Source organism: Fukomys damarensis, unplaced genomic scaffold, assembly GCF_012274545.1.
Source record: "Fukomys damarensis isolate Sample0158 unplaced genomic scaffold, DMR_v1.0_HiC HiC_scaffold_35, whole genome shotgun sequence".
In the NCBI taxonomy this organism is placed as follows: domain Eukaryota; kingdom Metazoa; phylum Chordata; class Mammalia; order Rodentia; family Bathyergidae; genus Fukomys; species Fukomys damarensis.
The window spans coordinates 3,199,847-3,223,842 of NW_022900947.1; the positions used below are offsets into that span (position 1 = coordinate 3,199,847).

Genomic DNA, 23,996 nt, shown 5'->3' on the forward strand with positions numbered 1-23,996 from the left:
TAATATTGGTACAGGCTGGAGATGCAGTCTTCATACATAAGGCTCTGGGGGACACTCCAGACCCAAACCAGAGCATGCTTCACGCTGAGGATGTGTTTCTGCTTTAATCTTTCCCACCAGGCAAGGGGTTCTGAATGTTTTTACCATAGGTCCAGCCCACACTAGACATGCCATGAACACTTCATAGAAGAATAATGGACTGTTTTTCTAATTTGGACTGAGAAGGCTTGGCACGGAAGTCCACATCTGGAATCCATGTGGGCTTCTGGGTCTACCTAGCATTTACCGAACACCTCATCTGCACAAAGCCTGGGCTACAGAGAAGGGCAGAGATGTAGGCTTTGGGATGACGGGATGTTGAGAGTCTGTGATGATTGAGCTTAACGGTCAACCTGATTAATTTGGAAGCTTGACGATTTTTTGCTTGGGGATCAGTAAAGTGCCCTTCGAGGTGGTCACGGAGGAGTGACCTTCGACTCTCTTACTGTTTACATCTAAAATGTTCCCAGCCCAGGATTTGACACAGCAGTTCCGCTGCCTGCCTCACGAGCGCAAGGGCCCAAGTTCAATCCCCGGTCTCCCCGCAAGAAGCAACCTAAAATGTTCCCCCAAAGTATCGTGTGTGCAAAAGATTATTGGATCACGGACTGCTGTACTCATCGGTGGGTTCATCCATGAATAAGTTCGTGGCTAAATGTGCTGCACGAGGTGGGGCCGGGTTAAAGGTGGGTCGCTGAGGAAGTAACCTGGAAAGTGCGTTCTTGCCCCTGCTCCTCCCTTCTCTCTGCTTCCTGGCTCCATGGGTGGAGCAGCCCCCGCCCCACTGCCAGGTCCTTCTACCGCGGCATTCTGCCTTGCAGCAAACTGACATGGACTGAACCCACTGCAACCGTGACCCGAAGTAAACCTCTCCTCTAAGATGTAGGTCTACGTCGGGTCCCTGGCCCCTTCCTCCCCAGAGGAGGGGTTTCCAACCTCCTCTGCTTCTCCACCAGCACCAACTGAGTAACTCTGTTCTGGCAACACCCTCCTACCGTCATATTCCTGCCTTGGAGCCAGCGAACACGGACTGAACCCCTGAAACCATGCGGCCAACTAAACTCTTCCTGCTTTCAGTTGTGGTTATCAGACAGTGTAACAACAGGAAAGGTGGCCAATACAGCACTGACGATGCAATTCGTAGGAAAGATTTGGAGTGACGCTGGAGTGGGGTTAAAAGTATCTTAGTGGGGAAAGACAGGGATGAGGGGCAGAGGGTAGACTGTTAGGGATTGAGCAGTGTCCCCTAAAAGACATGAAAGCTCAAACCCTCAGTACCTATTGTCACTCAGATGTCATTAGTTAAGCAGAGGTCACGCTGGGGAACAGCAGGCCCTGCGGTCATGCCTCCTGGTCCTGTAAAAAGAAGGAATCCGCTGACCCCAAACAGAGAGGGAAGAATGGATTCTGCTGTTTTAAAAGCCCCTGGATTAGTTCCCCGGCGCTGTCCCAACAAAGCACTAGAAAGGCCTCCTCTCACAGCTCCCAAGGCTGGGGGTCCAGGTCAAGGTGCAGAGGCACCGGCTCCTGAGGCTGTGTGGGGACTGTCTGGGGGCCTCTCCCAGCTCCTGGGGTGCTGGCCATCCCAGGCACCCTTTGGCTCCTAGAGCATCACCACCCGCTCTCCGCCTTCCTAGGCACACGGCACCCTCCCTGCCTGGGTATCTGTGCCCGTTTCTCTTCACCAGTTACACTGGGCCCAAGCCCACCTGACGACTTCATTTCAACCTGATGGCCTCCATCTCCAACTGAGGTCTCATCCTGAGGTTCTGGGGCTTGGACTGCAATAGAAACTGGGGCGAGAGGGGCAAGTTCAACCCTTGGCATCCGTTCAGGGTTCCAGAATTGGCTCCGCACCTTAAGTTTAGACTCATACTATAGATGAGCCAAACAATTTAGCAGTCTCGTCTTTGTCAGTATTTAATTTGTTGGCTGTATATATTTTACTGCTTAGAAGGAATTAAAATTTCCAGTCTAGGGCTTGGGATTTAGCTCAGTGGCATTGTGCCTGCCTCACAAGCGCAAGGTCCTGAGTTCTAACTCCGGTACCAAAAAACAAAATTTCCAGTCAAGTTTCCAAAGAGGCTTAATTCACTTCCATACACATTTCTTTGGCCAGGGATTTAACTCAGTGGTTCTGGTGCCTGCCTTGCAAGGGCTTGAGTTCGATCCACGGTACAAAAAAAAAAAAAAAATGAATGAATGAAAGAAAGACAGAAACCCACTTCTTTGTTTTGAGACAGGGTCTTGCTATGTAGCCTCAAACTCACTATGTAGCCCAGGCTGGCCTCAAACTCAGAGATCCTCCTGCCTCAGCCTCCCAAGAGCTGGCATTACAGGTGTGTGGCACCAAACACCAGGCCATTTCCACTTCTCTACCGGGATTGTCTTGGGCAAGATGTCTCCCAACCCATCCCAGGTATTTTTTTACATTATTAATTTTTAAACTGACAATATACATATAACTCAAAGTGTACTATTTTAGCTACTTTTAGTGTCCAGTTTAGTGGCATTAACACATTCGTGCTGTCATATGACCGTCCTCACCCTCACTCTCCAGAACTTTCCATCTTCCTAAGCATAAGCTGTGTCTTTCCTTCGGCACCAGTGGCAATGATGGTCAGCTGCTGGCCACTGCCCTCCACGTCGTCTGGCTTTACCTATCCTGGGTATTTCACAGGCTAGGATCAAACCATCTCTGTCACCTGTGTCTGGCTTATCTCACGTGGCACAAAGTCCTCAAAGTTCACAGGTGTTGCAGCCTGCATCAGGATCGAGCCCAAGGATGCTCTACCACTGAGCTGCATGCTCAACCCTTCATTCTATATTTTGAGACAGGGTGTCACCCAGTCCCCATGGCAGGACTTAAACTTTGGAGCCTCCTGCCTCAACCTCCCTCAGTTCTGGAACCACTGGTGTGCACTACTGCACACGGCTAACATTTCCTTCCTTCCAGAGCACACTTTGTTTATCCCTCACCACCTGGTTGACACTGGGTGTCCCTGCTTCTCGGCTGCATGCAAGCAGACACCCGTGCCTGCCAGAGCCCTGGGTTCAGTTTCTTTTTGCATGCAAGCCTGGAAGTAAATTATCAAAAATAAAATGGTGTTTTTAACTTTCACAACTCTGTAGCACCTGGATCTTCCCTGATTACTGGGTAAGTCCGGGAAGGGGCAAGTTTGCCTTGCTGATGCCCAGTGTGAACTTCACAGAAACACCCGTCCCCTGGGGGCGCACACCCAAGACCCAGGGCCTCCCTGTGGCCGCTGTGATCACAAGGACGGCAGCCACAACCACAATCACACAGCCCTGCCCTGTGATTCTGCCCTGGACAGAGCACCCTGGGGCTGGTGGTGCACACAGCAAGGAAGTCACGGCAGGAATCAGATGCTGGTTAGATCTGAAAAATAAAGTAACACTCACAAAGAAGCAGAGGCACACAGAACCACATACAGGCAGACACACACACACACACACACACACCGGGGAGCAACTGCTGAGGCCTTCCTTGTCTGAAAAGGGGGGCTAATCCTCACAAGACTGTGGGGACACTGGAGGTGACAAGGCCAGTGGCCAGTGTACAGCAGGCGTGTGCCACAGCCCTTCCCTTCCAGACGCTGCCCCACCCGATTCCTCAGAACTCTGCAGGCCCACGACCCTGGGGTAACCATCACAGTGGACAGAGGGGCGTTCGCGGTCCCCGAAACAGCCTTCTGCAGGCCTTTGACCAGTACGGAGGTGGCATTTGGGTTCTGTGGTGTGCGTGCTGGTAACTGGTGTTAAAGGTCAGGCCGTGTTGATGGCGCGTGGGAGCTTTTGCTCAGATGGATTCTTTGCCTCTTCAGAACCAGGCGCAGCAACATCAGAGGCAATGACCCAGAATTGTCAGTTTTCCAGAGCTGGAAGGCAACGCACAGATCAAAGCCCAGTGGGCCTCAGCCAAGTGAGATGGGCTCAGGACCATTAGAGGAAATCCAATTAAAATAAAAGGCAACTCATAAGCTTTGAAAAACTCCAAACAGCTATTACTTACTACCTAGCCTAAAGTGCCTAGATAACGGCTTTCATTTCTCGCTGCATCTTAACAGAAAAGACCAGGCAACTCTCAAAACCTGGCTCCCAAACGTCCCCATTCCACCTCCTGACCCACTGCTGGACCTTGCCGACTGAGTGCATCCGCTAGCTCCTGCCGCCTAACAGCGGCCCCATGCCCAACAGCTCGAGACCGAGGTTCCCCACCAACTTTCGATATTTGCGGCGTTTTTCATTTCGGTCGTAGGGTGGGAGTGGGTCAGGAAACGTGTTCGTGGCGTGGCTTTAATGTGCATTTCCCTCGTGTGCTGTGAAACGGAACGCTGCCGTGTGCTTTGGCGTCGGGCCGCCCTGCCTGGGGAGCCCCGCATCTTTCCACAGGGCTGTCTTCCTCGGGAGCACTAGTTCTGTGTTTTCTGGATACAAGTCCTCTTCAGAGATCAAACACACACGCACATACATCCACATATACGTGTGGGTGATCGAGATGCACAGTGAATGTTTAAATGTTTTCAAAATTTGATCCCAGTAAGACACGTGGTCACTGATCCCCCTCAGGACACGCCCCTCACCTCAATACGCTTACCCCATCCCGAAGCGGTTCTGGAGCACCCTTCTGGGAGTGTCTTTCTGAAGCTGTATAAGAAATGCAGGGAAGGCTGCCGCTAGGTGACATTGGGTGTGAGGGCGGCTTGTGAAGGCCAGTGTCCTCGTCCACCTTTTTCAGCAGATCCGGCACCACGCGGCTTCTGGCTCTTCCCCAAAGTCGAGGTGACCACGGGAGATATTCCTTCTCTGAAGGTCTCTCTCGTCCTCTCTTTATGGGACCTTAACGAGCTATCGTTCTTACCTCCAGCAGAGTCCAACTTGCCCCTGCCTTTCTTTGTGGCAGCATTTTTTGGGTATTAACCGTACGTTGTAAAGTAAGGAGGCTTTGTCTGCTCCCAGGCCAAAGGCATCCTCTGCGCGCCCTTGCGAAGCGCCGCCGCCCCGCCTCTCGCACCGCATGGGCACAGAAGGACCTTGCGCTACCGTGAGGCTGAGGTCAGTTCGTTCAGAAACACTGATTAAAAAGACCATTTCGCGCCGAGGCGACCTTCCTTTCGTGGCTTGTTTTAGGTACTTCGCATTGCTGGAAGTGACGGCACCATTCCTGGGTCTCCTGAGTAACTGAAACGCGTCCGTGTGTCTGTGTGCACTAATACGTGTGCAGAAGAATGTGAACCATTGCAACGCCCAAGTAAATCAGGACTCCACGGAGATGAGAGGCCTCCACGACCCCCGAGGCTGCTGATCTGTGAGCACAGACTGAGACTCCTGGGGGAGGCCGGCCGGGGTGGAACGGAACGCAGCATCGTGGGAGAGGGGAAGCTGGACTCACACTGCCCGTGACCGCCCACAGCAGAGGAGAACGGGCAGGGGAATCTCCCCCAAAGGTGGCTGCACACGAGTGGACTCTGGTTACTACGTGCACGTACTGGGGATTCAAGTAACTGTAAGCTGGGCGTCGTGGTACGTGCCCATAACCCCAGCACCTGGGAGGTTGAGGCAGGAAGGCTGAGTTTGAGGCCAGCCTGGGGGCTACATACAGTGTGCAAGGCCAGTCTGAGCTCATTTTAAAAACACACAAACAAGCACAAAAGGCAGGTTTCCTGGAAATCCAAGGGTTTCACAGCCTGCCTCCTGTCTCTCTTCCTCAACCGTCTAGCCCGACAAGGTCACCCACCTCTCTGGCCGCCTGGGTGCCACTAGGACTGGCCAGCTGCAGTTCATACGAACGTTCTGGAGAGATGGCTGTTAATTCTGCACTTGCTCGTTGCCCTTACAAGCAAGCATCCCAACCCCACCTCCAGGGTGAGGCCTGCCTCTTGTTGCAGCAGGGCTGCTCCCACTTGGACGCCCATGGCCCCTTCTGGTGGCATCTGCTTTCCAGGAGCATCTTTTTCGGTTTGGAGCCCAGGCTGTCAGGCTCCCCCTTCCAGGTGGCTCCCCCGACCTAGGAACCCGGGCTTCCTGGGGATGGTGGTTTGGGATGTGCGATATGTCCGCCGCACGTGCCCAAGTCCAGGGCAGAGGCTCAGCGAAATGTGGGGAAAGAGGAAGGCCCGGCTGAGAGTTCTGAAGTGGCCAGAGACTCGATACCCGACACCACAACTTAAAGGAGGAAATGGTTTCCTTGGCTCATGGTCTCAAGGGATCCAGCCCATGGTCACCTGGCTCTAAAGCAGGAGCGTCACAGTGGAAAAGTGGCAGAGAAGAGCTGCTCTGTTCATGGCAGCCTCGAAGCAGGACAAGGGGACAGCACCTGAGAGGAAGGGGCCAGGGACCGGGTGTAGTCCCCAAGATCACACCCACCCAGACTCACCCAGAGTGTGCTCCGCCAGCTCTCAACCAACCTGACCATGCGAGCCACTGGGGTGGTTGAAACCAGGCTCCCTCTCTGGACCTCACAAGGTCAAAACCAAGGTGGGGCCGAGCTGGGGCCCTAACCTGGAGACTCTGGAGGAGGATCTGCTTGAGGCTCATCCAGGAAGATGGCAGAGTCCAGCTCCTTGGGGCCACAGGTCTGAGGTCCCTTGTCCCAGCTGGATGTCGGCGAGGACTGCTCTCTGTCCCAGGGTCCCTCTCAAGCTTCCACCTTCAGGCCGGCCACGGTGAGTGACTTTGCTTTGTGGCCAGCTGGAGAAAACTCCCTGATTTGAAAGGGCTCAAAGTCCAAACTAATAAGGGTTCCAGATAAACTCTGCGTCTCGAGGTCACCTGGCTTGGGACTTTAATTTAAAGTGGGAAGTCCATGCACAGAGGCACCTAGGTTAGATCTGAGTGGAGTCCACCTTTAGAGTTGCCCGCCACACCTCTCTCCAACCAAGTTCAGGGAAAGGAAACCCAGCCACTGCCGAGGGATCCCAACACAGCACCGGGGGCAGCAGACACCGCAGCACACAGATGCAGGCTCTGGCTTCAGCCCTGACGCAGGCCAGGGCAGTGGTGAGAAGCCTGTGACCCCAGTGCAGCCAACTAGCCGGACTGAGCCCGGCCCCCTCCTCTCCGAACCCACAGGACATCTCTGGAGCACCCAGCACACCACCTGGCACAGGCCACACTCGGCTGTCACGAGCATCACGCCCACAGTCGAGGTGCTGTCGAGCCATCTGCACGGCCTCCTGAGGAAAATTTTTTCTTTTATTTTTTGGTAGTGGTAAGCAAATTCAGGTCCTTGCGCTTTCATGGAAAGCAGCAGAACCACTGTAAATACCCAGCCCGAAAATTTCTTCTTTTAAACACCACCCAATCCTCGCTGGGCTCCACACATTGTTTAGCCAGCTCTTCCCACCTCCGCCTCCCCCTACTGGCTGGGCATGAGCTCAAGGAGCTGATCCAGGGGGCTTCCCACGTGGGCAGCCTCACCTCCTGTGCCAGACCTCAGGGAGCCCAGACCTGAGCTCCTAGCTGCCCATCCTGGGGCTCGGGTGGAGCAGTTCCCCGTGTGCCCACGAGGTGGCAGCACAGGCATGCCTCGGAGCAGGGGACCCCATGGCTTCTGCCCTGGACAGCCTGGACTGAGCTGTGGTTCAGGGTCCCCAGTGTGGCTTGACTGCCTGGAAGACAAGCACCCGTCTGTCCCGCGACACAGAAGCTACAACTCTGCCGTGGGTGTCAGCACTCAGGATGCCAAGTGATTCTCTCCAAGTCCTAAAGAGGAAGGAGATGAACATTTCCATCACGTCTTCTACACCTGCAAGCAGAGTCCCGTTTTACAGGTCAGCCAAATCAGGATGAGAACAGGTAGGTTACCTGGTCACAGCCAGTGAGAAACAAAAGATGTTCTAAGTTTTACCCCAGAAACTTTCAAGCGTCTTCAAAAGAAAAGTCACAAGCCCCCAGTGTTCATCACCGAGCTTCAAATACGCCCAGCCCTGCACTGTGCTCAGGTGTGTGTGGTGGGCTTTTTTCGGTTATTTTTTGTTGTTGTTGTTTGTTTGTTTGTTTTTTGAGACAGGGTCTCACTATGTAGTGGAGACTGACCTGGAACTCTCTATGTAGTCCAGGCTGGTCTCGAATTTACAGCAATCCTCCTGCCTCAGCCTCCTGAGTGCTGGGATTACAGGCGTGCACCACCACGGCCGACCTGGTGAGCTTTTTTCAACACAAATTACAGACACTGGCAATTTATCATCAATACCTTTGTTTGCATGTCTGACAATAAGGATATTGTTATGTGGCCACCAGGCCATTATCACTCTCTAACAGTATCAGGAACTCTGCACCGCCACCTGATACCCAGTCCATAGCCAAATCCCCTCATCCGCTGAGTCTTTTCTACAGTTGGTTTGTTCTACCACGATCCAAGAAAGTCACACACATCCATTCAGTTATGCCTTCTGCGCTCACTTATTCTCTAACAGCCTGACTTCCTTACTTTCTCTCCTGCCCCCTCCTCTGGGCCCTAATTACTAAACTGGGTTGTTTGTCTAGTACAACACCTCACGTTCTGGAGGTGGCCCAGCACCTGGCCAATAGCAGCAGCAGGTGAACAACTAGGTTTTTGTTGTTGTCTTAGGTTGTTTGTTTTGTGAGACAGGCTCTCCATATGTAGTCCAGCCTGGCCTCGAACTCATGACAATCCTCCCACCTCAACCTCTGAGTGCTGGGATTAGAGGTGGACACCACCAGGCCCAGCAAAGAAAGGTTTTGTTGTTGTTGTTGTTGTTGTTTTCCCTGCTACCAGGGATCGAACTCAAGATCTTGCGCTTGCCAGGCAGGCCCAGTGCCTGTGTGCTACATCCCAGACCCAACAAATGTTTTGTTTTGTTTGGGTTTTTTGTTTTGTTTTGTTTTGTTTTTCGAGACAGGGTCTCACTATGTAGTTGAGAAGTTTTGTTTGTTTTTTGTTTTGTTTTGTTTTGTTTTTCGAGACAGGGTCTCACTATGTAGTTGAGACTGACATGGAACTTACTATGTAGCCCAGGCTGGTCTCAAACTTCCAGCAATCCTCCTGCCTCAGCCTCCCGGGTGCTGGGATTACAGGCATGTGCCACCACACCCGGATCCCAACAAACGGTTTTTGTGTCTCTGTGTGTGTGTGTGTGTGTGTGTGTGTGTGTGTGTGTGTGTGTTTTTTTGTACCGAGGATTGAACTCGCCAACAAACGGTTTTAATGTGACCAAAAGCAAAAGCCCTGTTTCCACAAATGGAACTCACAGAGGCAGCACTGGATCGATCCCGGGGTACTGGGAAGTTCAGCCCTGCAACTGGGACCTGGCGCTGCTTCTGGGCTCCAGCCAAAGTCAGGACGAGAGACACCTTCTTCTGCTTCCTCCCGGGATGCAGCAGAGTACACAGACCTCAGCCGAGACTGCTCGATGAATATCGCGGGGGATATGACTATTTTCTCTTCTGTTAAACATGTTTGAAATTAACAGATTAACAAACACTTCTGAACTGACTGACGAGAGTCCGTGGTGTCCAAAACTCTTCCTAAACAGCACATTATTCTCGCTTATGCTTTGTTTTACTGTGATAAAACGGAAGGTGACAGGTACAAAAGAGACACCAGCACTCCTGTGTAACATCAGACCTGCTACACTGCGTCACTTTCGCTCCCGGGGTCTCACTCCTGTTTCTAGAACTCACAGGAGATGGAAACCTCATCCCTTCCCTGTTCTCCTCCTCACCAAGACAGTGGCATGGGGAAGACGGGCATTCTCATTTGCCAGATACTTGGGTTGCTGCGTCCGCTGATTTTCCCCACAGTCCAACGATCCCTTGCCTTCATTTACCCACCCATCTAGGACCCGGCAGCCCCCAGCGCAAGCAGACTGACGCCGGGCTCCTAGACTGGAAGACTTGCCCAGAAAGCGCCCCGCCCCTGCGCTCGTCCTCCCCATTGGCTCTTCCCTGACCTCTCCCCGCCCAGAGGAGGCTCCTCCCTCAATCCCTTCACCTTTCACCTCCTGGCCTTCTGGGGCTGGCGGAAGCCTCAGGCCCCGCCCACCTGGGAGGTGGACCTGTTCGCCACCACGACTCTCAATTATTGGTGACTATTGTCTGTCGATCATGCAAAGACGATCACGGATTGGCTACGTGGAAGTACTGGGGCGGGGAAATCGGCGCAGCGGCTCCACGCATGCCCAATACGCGCGCAGTGACGGTGGCGACGACAGTAGTGATGGCGGGTTGCTGTGTGAGGCTGGCGCGGCGAAATCTCCCGGCTTTGTCGTATCTCAGGTAAGGGGCTCTCGGAGTCCCTGGGCTACGTAGGGAACAGCGGCTCCTCTGCACTGCCCCGCCGCTCTGGCCTTTTCCGGCCTCGGTCCCGCAACCGGAATCCCGGGTCCGTGGGACGCTGTTTCCCGGAGCCTCCAGCCTGGGAGCTGGGCGCCCCGGGCCGTGGCTGCCTTACTCTGGGCCGGGCCGCGCGAGCTTGGCCACCTGGAGCGGAAACATGGGCGTCGGAGGCGGGGGCCGCGCCGCGGGTGGGTCTGGCGCGGGGTCTGCAGCCCACGTGTGCATAAGGCCAGGTCCCTGCGGCGGCGCCTCTCTCGCGTCCACGAACCTCCCTCGCCCAGGCCCAGGGAAACCGAGACTTGCCCAGGGTCACGCACTGAGGCAGAACCGGCCGGGTGTGGCCTGGGTACAGGACGTGTCTTACTCATCAGGACCTGCTCGGGGAAGTTCTCCGTGACCAGGGCACCTGTTGCCCAGTTCACGGGCTTTTTCCACTGCGCCTGGAATTCCCTCTCTCCCTCCACCACCTTAGTAGTTAGCGTCAGGGCAAAAGGGCAGCAGAGCCTGCCCTACGGCGGGCACCGAGAAGTTTTATTTAGACAAATGTAGACCCCAGGGTCACAAAGCCAGCGCCCTTACTGTTTTCCTTTTAATTTGTGGCTTCAGATTTTTGAAAGTCCTACCTCAACAGTTAATATAGCAAATAGTACCCTCATCTAGCCTTTGGGCTATCGGCCTAGAAGCAAGTTATTAATGAAATCAAGAGGAACTACTGTGGCAAACCATGGGTAGAAAAGGCACGGTGAGAGCTACTCCCCTGGTGCAAGCAGGCTGTGAGGTGAAGGTCACTTACAGGAAGGATGATAGGTAAAAAGGGGACCACTACCTTAATAAATTGGGCGGGGGCTAGGGAACAAAAGAGCTACTTGGGATACTTGAATAAAAAGGCTGAGACTCAGTTTTCCTCTGGGATTCAGGCCAGCTCTGACTGTGGGCCACACCCAGCCCTACTACTAAGACCCTCTGTTGACCATGCATCAGGAAAGGTCTGCAGAGCAAAACAGTGTGACTGTCACATCCAGGGGTGGGAGTAACTCATAGAGAAGGCCAGCTTTAAAATAGTCCTCTCAAGGCCAGGCCTGATGGTGCAGGCCTGTAATCCCAGTACTTGGGAGGCTGAGACAAGAGGATCACCACATAAGCTCAAGGCCTGCCTGAACTACATAGCGAGACTGTCTCAAAAAGCAAAAACAAAACTACTCTCGATTTTTAGACTCCTAGCTTTTTAAAACCTAGAAGTAAAAATGTAACAAAAAGGTCATTCCACCCACTTGGCAACAGATTATAATAGATCCTTCCACTCCCCTCTGCAGGCCTAAGAAAGAAGAGCACATGCATAGCGTTCCTAATTTGTCTTTACAAAGCCAGGGGTGTGTTGTGTATAGTTACAGGTGTAGACAGTGGTCTCATCAGATGATATCACCTGTGACACCTTCGTCTTTGTGAGGGGACACTCCATGATGTTCTGTGACAAAGTCACTTAGTGACATATTGCTCGGCTTGCATTCTATGATTAAATGACACCTACCTGTACAAAAAATATAGCGAATATTTAAATCTTAAAATATTACAGTAAAAGGCACATTGCCACGAATCCCCCTCGGTGTACTTCCTGTCTTTGAGCACACTCATCCCATCCTTGCCATTTTCTGCAGCTGTCATGGAAGTCCTTTCTTTGTCTTTAAGTTGTGCTGCTGTGGCTGCCTCAGTATCTTGAATGGATTCAAAACATTTCCCTTTCCTGGTCATTTTGACTTTGGGCAAGAGCCAGGAGTTACCCAGTGCCACATCCAGTGGATGAGGACACAGCTTCTAGTTTTTACTAGACAGAAATTACTGTAAACTGCTGCAGGAAGTGTGCTCCAAGTCAGGGGGAAGATGGTGAGGGTAACTGATGGCAGTGTCTTTTACTGTAATCAATCTTAAACACTCTTGGTCCCGCCTCATACAGGAGATCGCTGGTTGGACTGTGACATAATTTTGCAGAGCTCCAGCTAGTCTGGGTGAAGACGTCTAGGCTTCAAGGCTTTCTGTCACTAATGATTTTTGTGGCCTTGTGCTTATCACTTACCCTTGTCATGTGGAGATCAGATGGAATAAAACCTTAGTCACTTGCAGGGTTGATTGGGAGCTCTTTGTAAGTCCCAGCCCACATCTCCTGTTCTGTCTCCTGCCTTGTCAGAGCAGTTCTCCTTTGCCCCTGTAACTCCCGTTACCCCGGCCTGTGATCTGCCTGCTGAGGCTCCTGGAATACCAGCTTCCTCTTCATCACTCTTAAGCCTCAGATGACTGTTTGTATATACATAGATCTCACCTTTCTTTGCACGGTGTTGCGCTGTATGTGCCTGATCTCCACCCTGTCCGTCTTTACTTTTGTGTGTTTTTTATTGTTTTTGTTTTTGTTTTGGTACTGGGGATCCATCTCTGGGTCTTTGCGCTTGCGAGGCAGGTGGCGGAACCACACTGAGCTAAATCTCTGGCCCCTGTCCATCTTTATAAGCGTTGCCAGCCTGGGCCTGACAGTAGCTGCTCAATTTTAGGGCTGGGCCTGGCCACCCAGCTTTCGGAAGCCACCTCGATGCACTCGTCAGCTGGGTGCACGCTGCGGGAGGCTGGGCCACAGAACAGGTACTCTCTCTCCTTGTGCGAATGCTGTGTGGTACGGCCACTGTCACCTGTGCACTATGTGACTCTGCCATGGACCAAAACACCATGTACAGCATCTGCTTCCTCCCATCATAAGCCACTGCCTTTCTCAGACCTGAGATAAGCCCGCCAAAGTCCATAACAAGTAGTTTGAAATCATCCCGTATTTCTAAAATTACGTGCCTGGTTTTAACAAGCCAGAGAACCGAGTTGGTGGGTGACGCGTGGGCTTTTCTCCAGGCCCTCTCTGCGGCTGCTGTGCACAGCTGCGAAACAGAAGAACAATGGCCCAAGTCTGGAGGAGGAAGCGCGGCCCAGCGAGCAGAAGTCAGAGCCTCCGGTGCCAGACAAGGTCCTCCTGGAAGAGAAGGGCCGGCTGGAAGAGCAGCTCAGAGAGACCGTGGTAAGGGCCTGGGGTCCACATGACCACCCCAAGTTCACTGTGACAGCGCGGCCCGCAGTGGCAGAGGCTCAGCCAAGTCCGGTGCGGTGTGACCAGTAGTGACTGTCAGGACTGAGACATCTTCACAGTGAGGCGAGTTGGGCATGAGTGTGGTCACCTGGTGCTCTCATCCACAACTGGATGTTACTCCGTGCAAACACACAGATGGCTCCAGATCCCCTGAGCACCTAAGGCTGCTGCCACCAAGGCTCAGGGCCTGTGCCAAGATCGCTGCATTGCCGCTGTCCTGGTCCAGTGAGTTAGCGCCCCCTCGCCTGGTACCCAGACGTGGGAGCTGCTGCACAAAGGCAGGGAGACTGGGGACCAGGTTGCAGAGCCAGGACCTCGGCCCCTGCTGCAGTGGCTGAGGACTGAGGACAGGTGCTCGGGCCACCCTGGAGGGGAGGAGCATAGCTCAGGTGAGGGGCGAGTGGGTGGATTCCCAAGCCTCTTAGACACGCTGCAGGGGCATCGAGGGTTTCTTCGCTCACGGGCTAAGGAGGTGACGGAGAACCTTTCAGAGACGAGTGCCCAGACCCACTTGTTTATCTCCGTGCCGGCACTGCAGTCAAACCCGAATGCTGAGGTTCTAGTACTGTTAGCCACGCTCACGCTCGGCTGCTGGGGCCACTTGGCTGGCGTGGCGACAGAGGGGCTCTGCGTGCCTGCTGCGGCACGTGTGCCACGGGTTCGTCAGCCCTGAGCCAAGGCCTCCGCCTCGCCCTCCGCAAGGCGCACGCCTGGGACAGGGAGTGTTCCTTCCCGGAGGGCGCCGAGAGTGGCGTGGGGCCCGGCGAAGGCCTTTGTGCTGTCCTTCGCCCCCCGTGGCACCGGAGGGGTAGGGCCGCACTTCACTCGCCACGGCTGGGGGTAAACCCGTCCTCGCCGTCTGCTTCTCGTCCAGTCTCAAAGCAATGACAGATCTTATTTGGGTTTCGAATTGTGTTATATAATCATTTTTAAATCAGGGTGGCTTTCCATGAATTTGTTTTGTGTTTAATAATTCAGGTGACTTTTGTTTTCATCTAGGAAAAATATAAACGAGCTTTAGCAGATACTGAGAACTTGCGGCAGAGAAGCCAGAAACTGGTAGAGGAGGCAAAATTATATGGTAAATGTGAACATGGTACGGTGCTGAGGACAGGGGTGGGTGAGGCGGTGCAGTGCGCCCTCCAGGTGGGGTGAGTGGTAGGGGACAGGGACGGGAGTGCGGCCAGCCAGGCGGTGAGGGGCGCTTTCACCGTCCCCCCAGGGAGACCTGGGAGCCCAGTCACTGCTGCAGACGCTCAGCTCTGGCCCCCAGAACAGAATGGAACCCGCACCAGCTGTCCTTGCCTGCCCCTTCACAGTACAGTCGGGAGTGGCGGTGGCAGCGTTGTAGCCGTTGTGTCTGTGTAGACAGAGACAGAGACATACCAGCACTCTGCCTCTGTGTGGCTGTTTCACCTGTGTGTAACTGGGAGGTGTCACTCCCTGTATGACAGACTGGGGACCCAGTCAGGATTTGGGGTTAGTGGCTCGCTTTGGGACAGACAGCAGATGGGCTCTCACTGCTGCAGATCACACACCTAGTGCTGTGACCTGTTTCCCAGTGTCCTCCCTCCCTTTCTGCTAATGCCCTCGAGGGCTGGCCTGGCTCTTCAGACCATAGCGGGCTGCTTGTCCTTTGCTCCGCCCTCCCCTGGGTCTCAAGTGCTAGTCCTCCTGTCGCCACGTCTCGAGGGCATTTGAGACTGACCCCCCTCCCTTCCGTGCTCATTCCAGTCAGCGATGCCAACTCTCAGCCCCGCAAAGGCTTCCGGAGTTGGGATTGTTGAGGCACTGACTCCAGGGCAAGCAAGTGATTCCCCAGGTGTGGCTAGAGGCCCGAGCCTGCGGCGCAGCCCTGGTGACCAGCAGAGCTGGTGCTGAATACAAACTGTCTTGCTCCTTGCTAGGCATCCAGGGCTTCTGCAAGGACTTGCTGGAGGTGGCAGACATTCTGGAGAAGGCCACCCAGAGCGTCCCGAAGGAAGAGATCAGAGACGAGAACCCTCACCTGAAGAGTCTGTATGAGGGGCTGGTGATGACCGAGGTCCAGATCCAGAAGGTGTTCACAAAGCATGGCTTGCTCAGGCTGGACCCCGTCGGAGCCAAGTTTGACCCCTATGAACACGAGGCCCTGTTCCACACGCCCGTGGAGGGCAAGGAGCCAGGCACCGTGGCTCTGGTCAGCAAGGTGGGCTACAAGCTGCACGGGCGCACCCTGCGGCCCGCCCTGGTGGGGGTGGTGAAGGAAGCCTAGCATGCCTGCCAGCCTGCCAGACTCCCGGGAGGTGGCTCCTGGGCCCCTCGGCAGAAACCAAGAAAGACAGCTGAGCAGGCGAGGCGAGGCGAGGCGAGGCGAGGTCAGGGCCCGGGCCCCAGTGGGGGCAGGCTCAGCAACGGACTCAGGTCTGCCCGCTGCTCACTGGTTACATGTACTCACAGGAGGAGGCCAGGGCCTCTTGGTGTCCTGAGTAGCACTATACCTGCAAATGCTGGTGATTGCCAAGTACTTTAACAAATAAAAGGTCTCCGGGAATTCTGCCAGCTGCCTGGCTGCGCCCATCTGTGCTGCGCCGTCCCCTCTGCAGCACTGAGTCCCTGGCCCTCCAGCCCGCCGTGCGGTTCCCTAGTGAGGAAAGGACCTGTTTCCTGTGCTGAGAACAGGGTGCACTGACTTGAGGACAGACAGTTCAGGTGTAGTTAGTGTCTAGCTGTGCACATGTCAGCTCTTGGCCCCTGTGGAGATAGGAAGTGAACATGTCAAACGTTAGGTAGGATCTTTTATTCATCCTGCCCCACTGAGCACACCTCAAGGTGTGTCCCCGTCAAGGACCTTCTCAGAACATCACTGTGGGCCTGGGACACTATGTGTCCACACTTCATTTTAAATTTGTATTTAAGATTAAAAGCCTGCCGTTTCTTTTCCTACTTTCTGGTAACCATTTAGTCCTTTGATGGAGACCTTGAGCCCACAGCCAGCAGGACAGGCCCCCATGTCCCACCCCGGCCCTGAGCTATGTGGTACAGCCTCTTCCGGTGGGAGCCAGAGCCGGAGCACCCCTCTGTCAAGGTGCTCTGGGCTTCCTGCCCCAGCCCTGGTCCTCACTGACATGGACATGCACATCGAGGACCTGGGGAGAGGGACAAGAGAGCAAGTAGGCATCTGTCACAAGTGAGAAAAATGTGTCTGCTGCCAGTGCTCGGCTGGAAGGGCAGCACTGATTATCTACTTGCTGCCTGAGGAGGATGGGGCAGCGCCTATGGATGTTCCTAGCTTGGAACAGTGCAGGTAATAGTGCCAGAATGAAAATCTGTTTATACTGTTTCCAAACATTGCCCTCTTTTCCTTTAAGCTGCCCTGAGTTATTTCATCAAAAACAGCCAGAACTAATGGCAGTGTGGCACACTGGAGAAAAGCCTGGCAGGGCTGGTCTGGCTGTGTCTGCTGCTCTGCCAGGGATCCGTGTGCACACGGGGCGGCATCTGTAAAGGACCCGGGTAAGAAACGCAGTGGTCGCACTGCCCCATCCATGCATTCAACCAGCAGCATCGAAAAACTGGAGGAGAACCGGGGCTGTACTGGACAGGCTCCTGGTTACTCCCCAGGCGGCAGGGTCTACACAGCACTCACACTGCCAGGTGTCGGGATCGTCTGGGGCTGGCGGCAGGTTTCCAAGAGGACACGCGGGCTGTACACATTGCAGTGTGGCATCCCTGTGAGTCGGATCCTGCGACCAATCTAAGGGTGACAGCTCAGAGGGGAAACTGTCTTGAGGGCATGCTTTCGGTCACCTGTAGTCACTACCAACGTTGAGGTGTCCGACAGCCACCGCACGGGGACCCAGGCTGGAGTGGGCGTGGGCTCACCCCAGATGCAGGTTGAGAAGCAGCAAGCAGTGACACGGTTTTGTTCTCAACCTCTTTAATATGTAAAAGGACAGTAGAAATGGTAGTCAGTTGCAGCTTTTAATACATTCTTGGAATGCTGGCCTCCTGGGACCATTACCTTTTTTGACTCAGACAAGAGTTAAGTTTGGGAAAGACCTCGTTCCACGGGATTATGGTAGCTGATTCATCGTGAGAATCAAATAGAAACATTTCAGGCTGTGAGCTGACAGCAGAGGTAAGGACTGACAGGACAAGACAGCTGGAGCAGGGGACGACAGGCAGCCATCCTGGAATTACTCTTCTCGTAACATTACGATCTCAACATAAATTAATTATACATTCATTATGGTGTTTTAAAACAGTCAAGCCTAAATAAATTCATAGCATCAAAAATATACACACACTACAAACCTGCGTGAGCACGAGGTTTTCATTGAACAGCATCGGCCTAGGCCACACATGGGATCCTCTGCTTCTCAAGCAAATGTAGGTCTGGCTATGCTTTATAGAAAAAATAAGACAACCAAGCCTGGCCAAACCAGGGTTCTGGTGGTGTAGAAAGAGCTGAGGCCTGGGATGGCAGGGCCACTTGCAGAGCTTGAGAAGAGCAGCTGGGCTGCACCCCAGAATTTCTGACCCAAGGACCACGTGGGGCTCAGCTGTACTTCTGTCCACCAAGGGCCCAGGACCCCCCTTTGGGGAGCACTGGCTCAGACACTGACAGGCTAGCACCAGGCATCTCTGCACCTTTCAGGCCTTGCCTCCCACCAGCCTGGCCCACCGCACTCACCCGGCAGGGGGCAGTGTGGAGTGGGTTCCCTGTGAGCCCAGCACTCACTGGCTCAGGTGCCCAGGCTGGGCCTGGGCCTGGCACAGGGTATTTCACAATGCACTTTCCAGCTAAAGCCATCTGTGGTATATCTGAAATGTTTTCTTTAATGCTGAAAAAACTTACTCTAGGGGACAGAGGATGTAAAAAGAAAAGGCACATAATCAAGTCCTTAGAAATGAGGAGGTGTTTTTCGTTTTTCTTTCACTTCAGTCTAATGTAACTTCAAGCCCAAATGTTCTGGGAGGTAAACAGGCTCTTGTACCTAAGAAGACAGGGCCAGGCCGAGCTTGGGAGGAAGGGGCCGGGTCTGTGGTCCCCCAGGGTCCCTAGAGCCCTGAGCTGCAGGAAATGAGCCGCTCCTGCAGGTTTAGCAGGAAGGTAACTGGCAGGCCCTGAGAGCACCTCGCCTCAGCTCTTCCTGTCTAACTAGACAGAGCCAGGAGCAGCGCATGCACCGAGACTCATCCGAGTGGAGTGCAGTGCCCTACCCTGCCCTGCCCTGCCATCCACGCTGCCACGGCTCTGCCTGGCTACACCCTACATAATTCACTCAGCCGGGCTAGCACGGTCATGCTTTTTCAGTGAGAAGGGGACTTGCGATTGTGATGAGAGTCCTGAGGATGCGAACACCAAAACCCAGAACACCGAGCCCCCGGCCGTGTGCGCTGACTTGAGTCTTCCAGGTAAAACCCACGGCGGGTGCAGCAGCAGTAGGAACCTGGCGGTCCCATGGCCCCACGCCCCCCTCAGACCGCCCTCCCACGGTGGGGACCGGGATGTGCCAGGGAGGCTGCCAGGGGCTCGGGGGAGGATCTGGTGCTGCCGAGAGGAGAGTGCAGAGTCATCTGTGTGCAAACAGGGCTTCTGTGTGTAGGAGACGTCCCGGCAGCAGCGGCTGCTGTGGGCACAGCACCCGCCTGGCCGCCTCCTGTAAAGTGCCACGTGCCCAGGCAGGCTTCTGTGTGTAGGAGACGTCCCGGCAGCAGCGGCTGCTGTGGGCACAGCACCCGCCTGGCCGCCTCCTGTAAAGTGCCACGTGCCCAGGCAGCAGTGGGCTCAGCAAAGGGCGCCAGCAGCAGCCCCACCTGAGAAGAGCTCGCGCCACCAGGGAGAAGCAACGGCTTGCTGGCCCGGCAGGAAACAGTGCTCCTGGCACCCTCACGGAAGGGAAGAGGGCTCACGGGACACGAGGACACCATCTGACCTCGTCACATCCTCCAGCCCCGTCTCCCCAGACCCCTGTAAGACTGCTACGACTGCTTCTTCAGAGGACCAGGAGAAGACTTCACACCTTAAAAAAGGAATTCAATTTCTTTAAAAAAGAGCAACACCGGGGAGCACCCTCCCCAAGGCGTCTGGCTCACAGCTGCGGGCGGGCGGCCTCAGGACGCGTCCCTGGATATCCAGCCGCTCTCGGTGAGGAAGGTGAGGATCCGCTTCTTCAGGACTTTGTCCAGGTAGCTGGGAAGGCGGCTTTTGGAGGGGATCCCCTGCCGCTTCTGCAGGTGGTCCTTGATGATGATGGTCTTGACGGTCAAGTAGCGCGCCGGGCTCAGGTTCAGCGAGCTGCACAGCACCTTCTCGCGGTCCGACAGGAGCTCAAAGCCGGGCAGGTTCTCGATGGCCGCGAACTCACCGTCCTTGCCGTCCTCCTTGCCCCTCTTCGAGCCCGCCAGGCTCTTGTTCTCCTTGCGCCGCTCGCGCTTGTGCCGCGCGGCCTCGTACTCGGCGGACTCCTCCATCTTGGTGATGCCGTTGCGCCGGTAGCGCTGCAGCTCGCGGATCTTGGCGCGCAGCATCTTCTCCTTGTGCATGTTCTCAAACAGGTCGTCGAACTCCTTGCACGACATGAACTGGTACAGCGGCCGGAGCTTCAGCCGCAGCTCCTTCTCCTCCTTGGTGACCTTGCGCTTGGGCGCCTTCTCCTTCTCCTTCTTGTCCTTGCCCAGGAAGGCGGGCACCAGGTTGTAGTCGCGGGCGATGTTCTTGCGGCGCTGCCGCTCCTTGAGCTTGCGCACGTACATGTCCACGTGCGCGCGCTTCAGCTCGATCTCCACGTCGTCGTCGTCGTAGTTCACCGAGAGCCCGCTGATGAGCGTCTCGGCGTCCTGGTCGTACTCGATCTCGTAGTCGTCCCGCAGCGGCATGTAGCCCAGCTGCTGCTGCTCGGCTGCCGAGATGTCCAGCGGGGGCAGCGGAGTGGTGAGGCTGGGTGACAGGGGGCCCCCGCCGGGGCACGTGTGGTCGGTGACACGGTTGGGGATGGTGTCGGGGATGCAGGCCTTGCCCAGGTTCCCGTGGATGTACATGCTCACATAGTGCTCCATCACCTCCTGCGGGGTCCGGGAGGCGCCCACGTGCGCAGCCATGTCCTCCTAGGTGACAGAAGCAGCCGTCAACCCCAGCAGCGCCCCCAAAGGCCCCTGACCGTGCCCGGAGGCAGCTGCACCGCTTCCCTGGTTCCCCAGTGGGAGGGCACCCCGCACTGGTGTCGCGCCTCCAGGGCCTTCACGAGCAGACACGCGATGAGCACGGCAGGACCAGGATGCCGGCGGGGGTGCCTGCCCCGGCTTGGTGCTCGGGGAGCGCTGCTTGTGCCTTTCCTCGGAGGTGACTGCATGTGACAGGGGCACACAGCACCTTCCTGCTCACGAGGTGAACCGCGGCTCTACCCACCCCAGCTGAGCACAGGCTCCTGCAAGCAGGGGGCCCAGAAACACAGGCCTATTAATGGGAGGAAACTGTCAGACTCCCTCAATCCTTTCCTCTGCCAAGAGGCCTCTTCCTTAAAGTCAACCGCCAAAGCCACTTCAGAAAGTAACTGCCCAAATGCGCACTCATTCAACCGGCCGCCACTTCTCGGGGCCTGCCCATGCCCCTGCCCCGCGGGAGTGGGGTGAGGCAGCCAGCGGCTGGAAGTCAGGCTGGCTGCCAGTGGAGAGCTCGGGTAGGGGCAAGCAGGCCTCCTCCAGGACACACACCTGAAGCCAGGGCCGGCCCTCCGGAGCAGAGCACAGCTTCTGGCCTGGCTGGACTTCCATGACTCCTCCTTTCAAAACCTACCAGCATCCAGGACCTTCACTTTATAGTCCCGTAAACATTCAGACTGTTTCGGGCTGGGAACACTGACCAGGCCAGGCTGTGAGACGCGGGCTGGTGGCCGCCGGCTCGGCCTGGGATCCTCCCCTGTGAAGGAGGCAGCGGGCCCTGTGCTCTGGACGTCACTGAGCACAGGCCAGGAGCAGCCGCTGAGGCACTCACTTCCTGTCTTCCCACCTGCAGTGACCACTGGGGCAGAGAAAGTGCTGGCAGCAGTACCAGCTGGCAGCTTGGTGGCTTTCCTCCTCAGCACCACCTCTGCCCGTGGCCAGGAGGAGGGATGTGAGCCGCGACAGGGCCTCGGAGGCCGGCACCATGCCCACTTCCCAGCCACAGAGGGTGCTGGTTTCCCAATGGCTCAGCCATGCCGAGGAGACTGACTCAGGACCCTGTTTAACGTTCTGATCTGGAAGATTCTACAGCAGCCCCTCTGCCAGCCTCCAGACAACATCTTCCACTGGGAAGCATCTGAGATCTGCAGGCACCCTCCCCCACCTGTGCCTGCCAGGCCCCGTCCCTGGCCAGACCACTGCCCATCCTGGCGGAGGTGCCCTGTGTCACGGCTGGGTGCCCAGGTGCGTCACGTGACCTCTCTGCTCCTACTCCTCCGCTGACTGGAGGGCACAACAGGATGGGCTCCGCAGGTCCCCGCAGAGCCCGGGCCCTCTGGAGCCTTGAGACCCTGTTTCAGTCCTCCACCTTGCTGCCACCTGGCGGCGGCCCCTGCACTTACGGGTTTTGTTGGGATTAAAAACAGACAGAGGCCAGGGCGCCTACAGACAGGGCCTCACCCAGACCTTGCTCACAGCTGGAGGATGAAACTTCAGGGAACCATGCAGGGCCAGGGCTCAAGCTGCCAGGAAGGCTCCTGGCATGGCTCCCCAATCCAGGGCCCCAGACCCTGCTGTCCCCGCTCCTTGCCCACATCTGCTGTGCAGCCCCAGGCAGAGGCATCCTCTTCCTTCACAGAAGCCTCCAGACACAGGCGCCACCCCAGACCCAGGGCCCCCACCTGCCCGAGTGCCTTAAGTCCCTAAGGTGAGGGCACAGGGCCTGGGAGGATGGCAAAGTCCTAAGCCTGAGGGTGGGGACAACTGACAACAATGGGAATGCGTTTATGGCCACGATCCAGACACTGAAAAATGCTAAGGCGGTAAGCTTTATGTTCAAGTATTTTACCAGTAAAAATAATGAAAGGGGTTTGTTTTACAATACTGTGGATTAAATCCAGGGGCTTGTGCATGCTAGGTACGTGCTCTACAACTGAGTCCTTTTGATTTTATTTTGGGACAGGGTCTCACTAACTTGCCCTGACTAGGCTCAAACTTGGGATCCTCCTGCCTCAGCCTCCCAAGTACTGTCCTGGGTTACAGTCATGCATTACCCTGCCCGGCCATTGACACTATTTGAAGCCACACATCTGTCACTCCACCTCAGCAGTTCTAGAGAGGGGTCCCTGGCCTCGGGTCAGGGACAGGGGTGTGGCACTGCACATTCAACTCACCCTTCTGGTGTTCCGGGCACACTGAAGTTTGGGAAACTCGGCTCGGCACAGCCCTATTCATTCTGGCCAGTCATGCACCCAAGCTCTTCCGTCACCATTGTGGGGCCCAGATCCCAGCCCCCTCACTCCTGGAGGCCCTGCTCAGCCCTGCTGCCCCGGATGAGGCAGGTGTCCCAAAGCCAAGCCTCCTCACCTGGATCAGGAGGAAGATGGGCACATCCACCCACACTCCCCTCCGGCCTGGATCCAACACCCGCCCACCGCTGGCTGGTGCAGGTCCCCTCAGCCACAGGAGCTGAACCGGAGAGTCATCTCACACACCCCCACCCCTCCCACCCAGCAGCACTGCCAGTTCACAGACCTCTCAGCTCTCGCCGGGTCTGAGCACAGAGGCTGCCTGGGTGAACCAAGGGCCACACCTCCCGCCCCAAATGCCACCCCTCATGATGCCCACCCTGGAACGAGCCTGTGCTTCAGTGGGTTCCTGGTGAGGAGTGTACCACCTCACAGCCAGATGGAGCCCCTCGCCACAGCCCCAGACCCTGTGGCGGAGCCGGCCTTCCCACACTGCCCCCTCAGGACAGCGCCATGGAAAACCTACCTCTCCTCCCCTAAGTCTCAACTTGCTGGAGGCTCAGTGCCACACACGTGTAATCTCAGCTCTCAGGAGGCTGAGGCAGGGGGCTCTCCTGTGTACAAGGTCAGCATGACTGCTAAACCCAGTCTCAAAAAAAAAAAAAAAAAAAAAAAGAAAAAAAAACAAGTCTCAAACTGTCTTCCAACACTACACTTCTGTCACATTATCCCAGCAGATCTGCGGCCTCCAGCTCTGAAGCACTGCGGACAGCCAGTCTGAGGCCATCAATGCTCTGCAGATCTGACGCACGGGTCACTGCATGCTGGCCAGATACCCGCTCACTGCCATGTTCTCGTCCCCTGCCCACCGTCTCGCTGTAAAAACACCTGTGCAGACTGGGCCACACTGCTCATCCCAAACCTTGCTGCCTACATCCTGTTCCCTCCTAGCACTGCATCACAGGCTGCCACGATGTTGTGAACTTTAGCAACGCCCCTGTGAATCCCACAACCAACAGTGCCACCCCAAGGCCATCTGTTACCATTTGCCACCTGAAATTAGCACTTAGCAGGTCTGCATCGCTGTCCCCAAAGCCCATGTCCAATCTCTGGCCCGCTCCCTT

General features: G+C 55.5%; 2 protein-coding genes across 3 annotated transcripts; one reads left to right on the top strand and one right to left on the bottom strand.

The window, feature by feature from the left end:
• Positions 1 to 10,195: 10,195 nt before the first annotated feature.
• Positions 10,196 to 16,010, top strand: Grpel1 (GrpE like 1, mitochondrial). The gene is made up of 4 exons (XM_010641785.2): positions 10,196 to 10,299; positions 13,246 to 13,408; positions 14,477 to 14,558; positions 15,385 to 16,010. Exons 1-4 carry the CDS (start codon positions 10,199 to 10,201, stop codon positions 15,729 to 15,731), a joined length of 693 nt encoding a protein of 230 aa, XP_010640087.1. The 5' UTR covers positions 10,196 to 10,198; the 3' UTR covers positions 15,732 to 16,010.
• Positions 16,011 to 19,153: 3,143 nt separating this feature from the next.
• Positions 19,154 to 23,521, bottom strand: Tada2b (transcriptional adaptor 2B). Of its 2 annotated transcripts, none has more exons than XM_019210315.1 (2): positions 23,399 to 23,521; positions 19,154 to 20,569 (listed from the first exon to the last, which is right to left on the bottom strand). In XM_019210315.1, the coding sequence occupies exon 2, from the start codon at positions 20,561 to 20,563 to the stop codon at positions 19,577 to 19,579; it is 987 nt and encodes a 328-aa protein (XP_019065860.1). In that variant the 5' UTR covers positions 20,564 to 20,569; positions 23,399 to 23,521; the 3' UTR covers positions 19,154 to 19,576. The 2 variants fall into 2 exon arrangements, with proteins under 2 accessions (XP_019065860.1, XP_033614717.1); XM_033758826.1 differs by lacking the exon at positions 23,399 to 23,521 and adding an exon at positions 21,176 to 22,786.
• Positions 23,522 to 23,996: the final 475 nt, after the last annotated feature.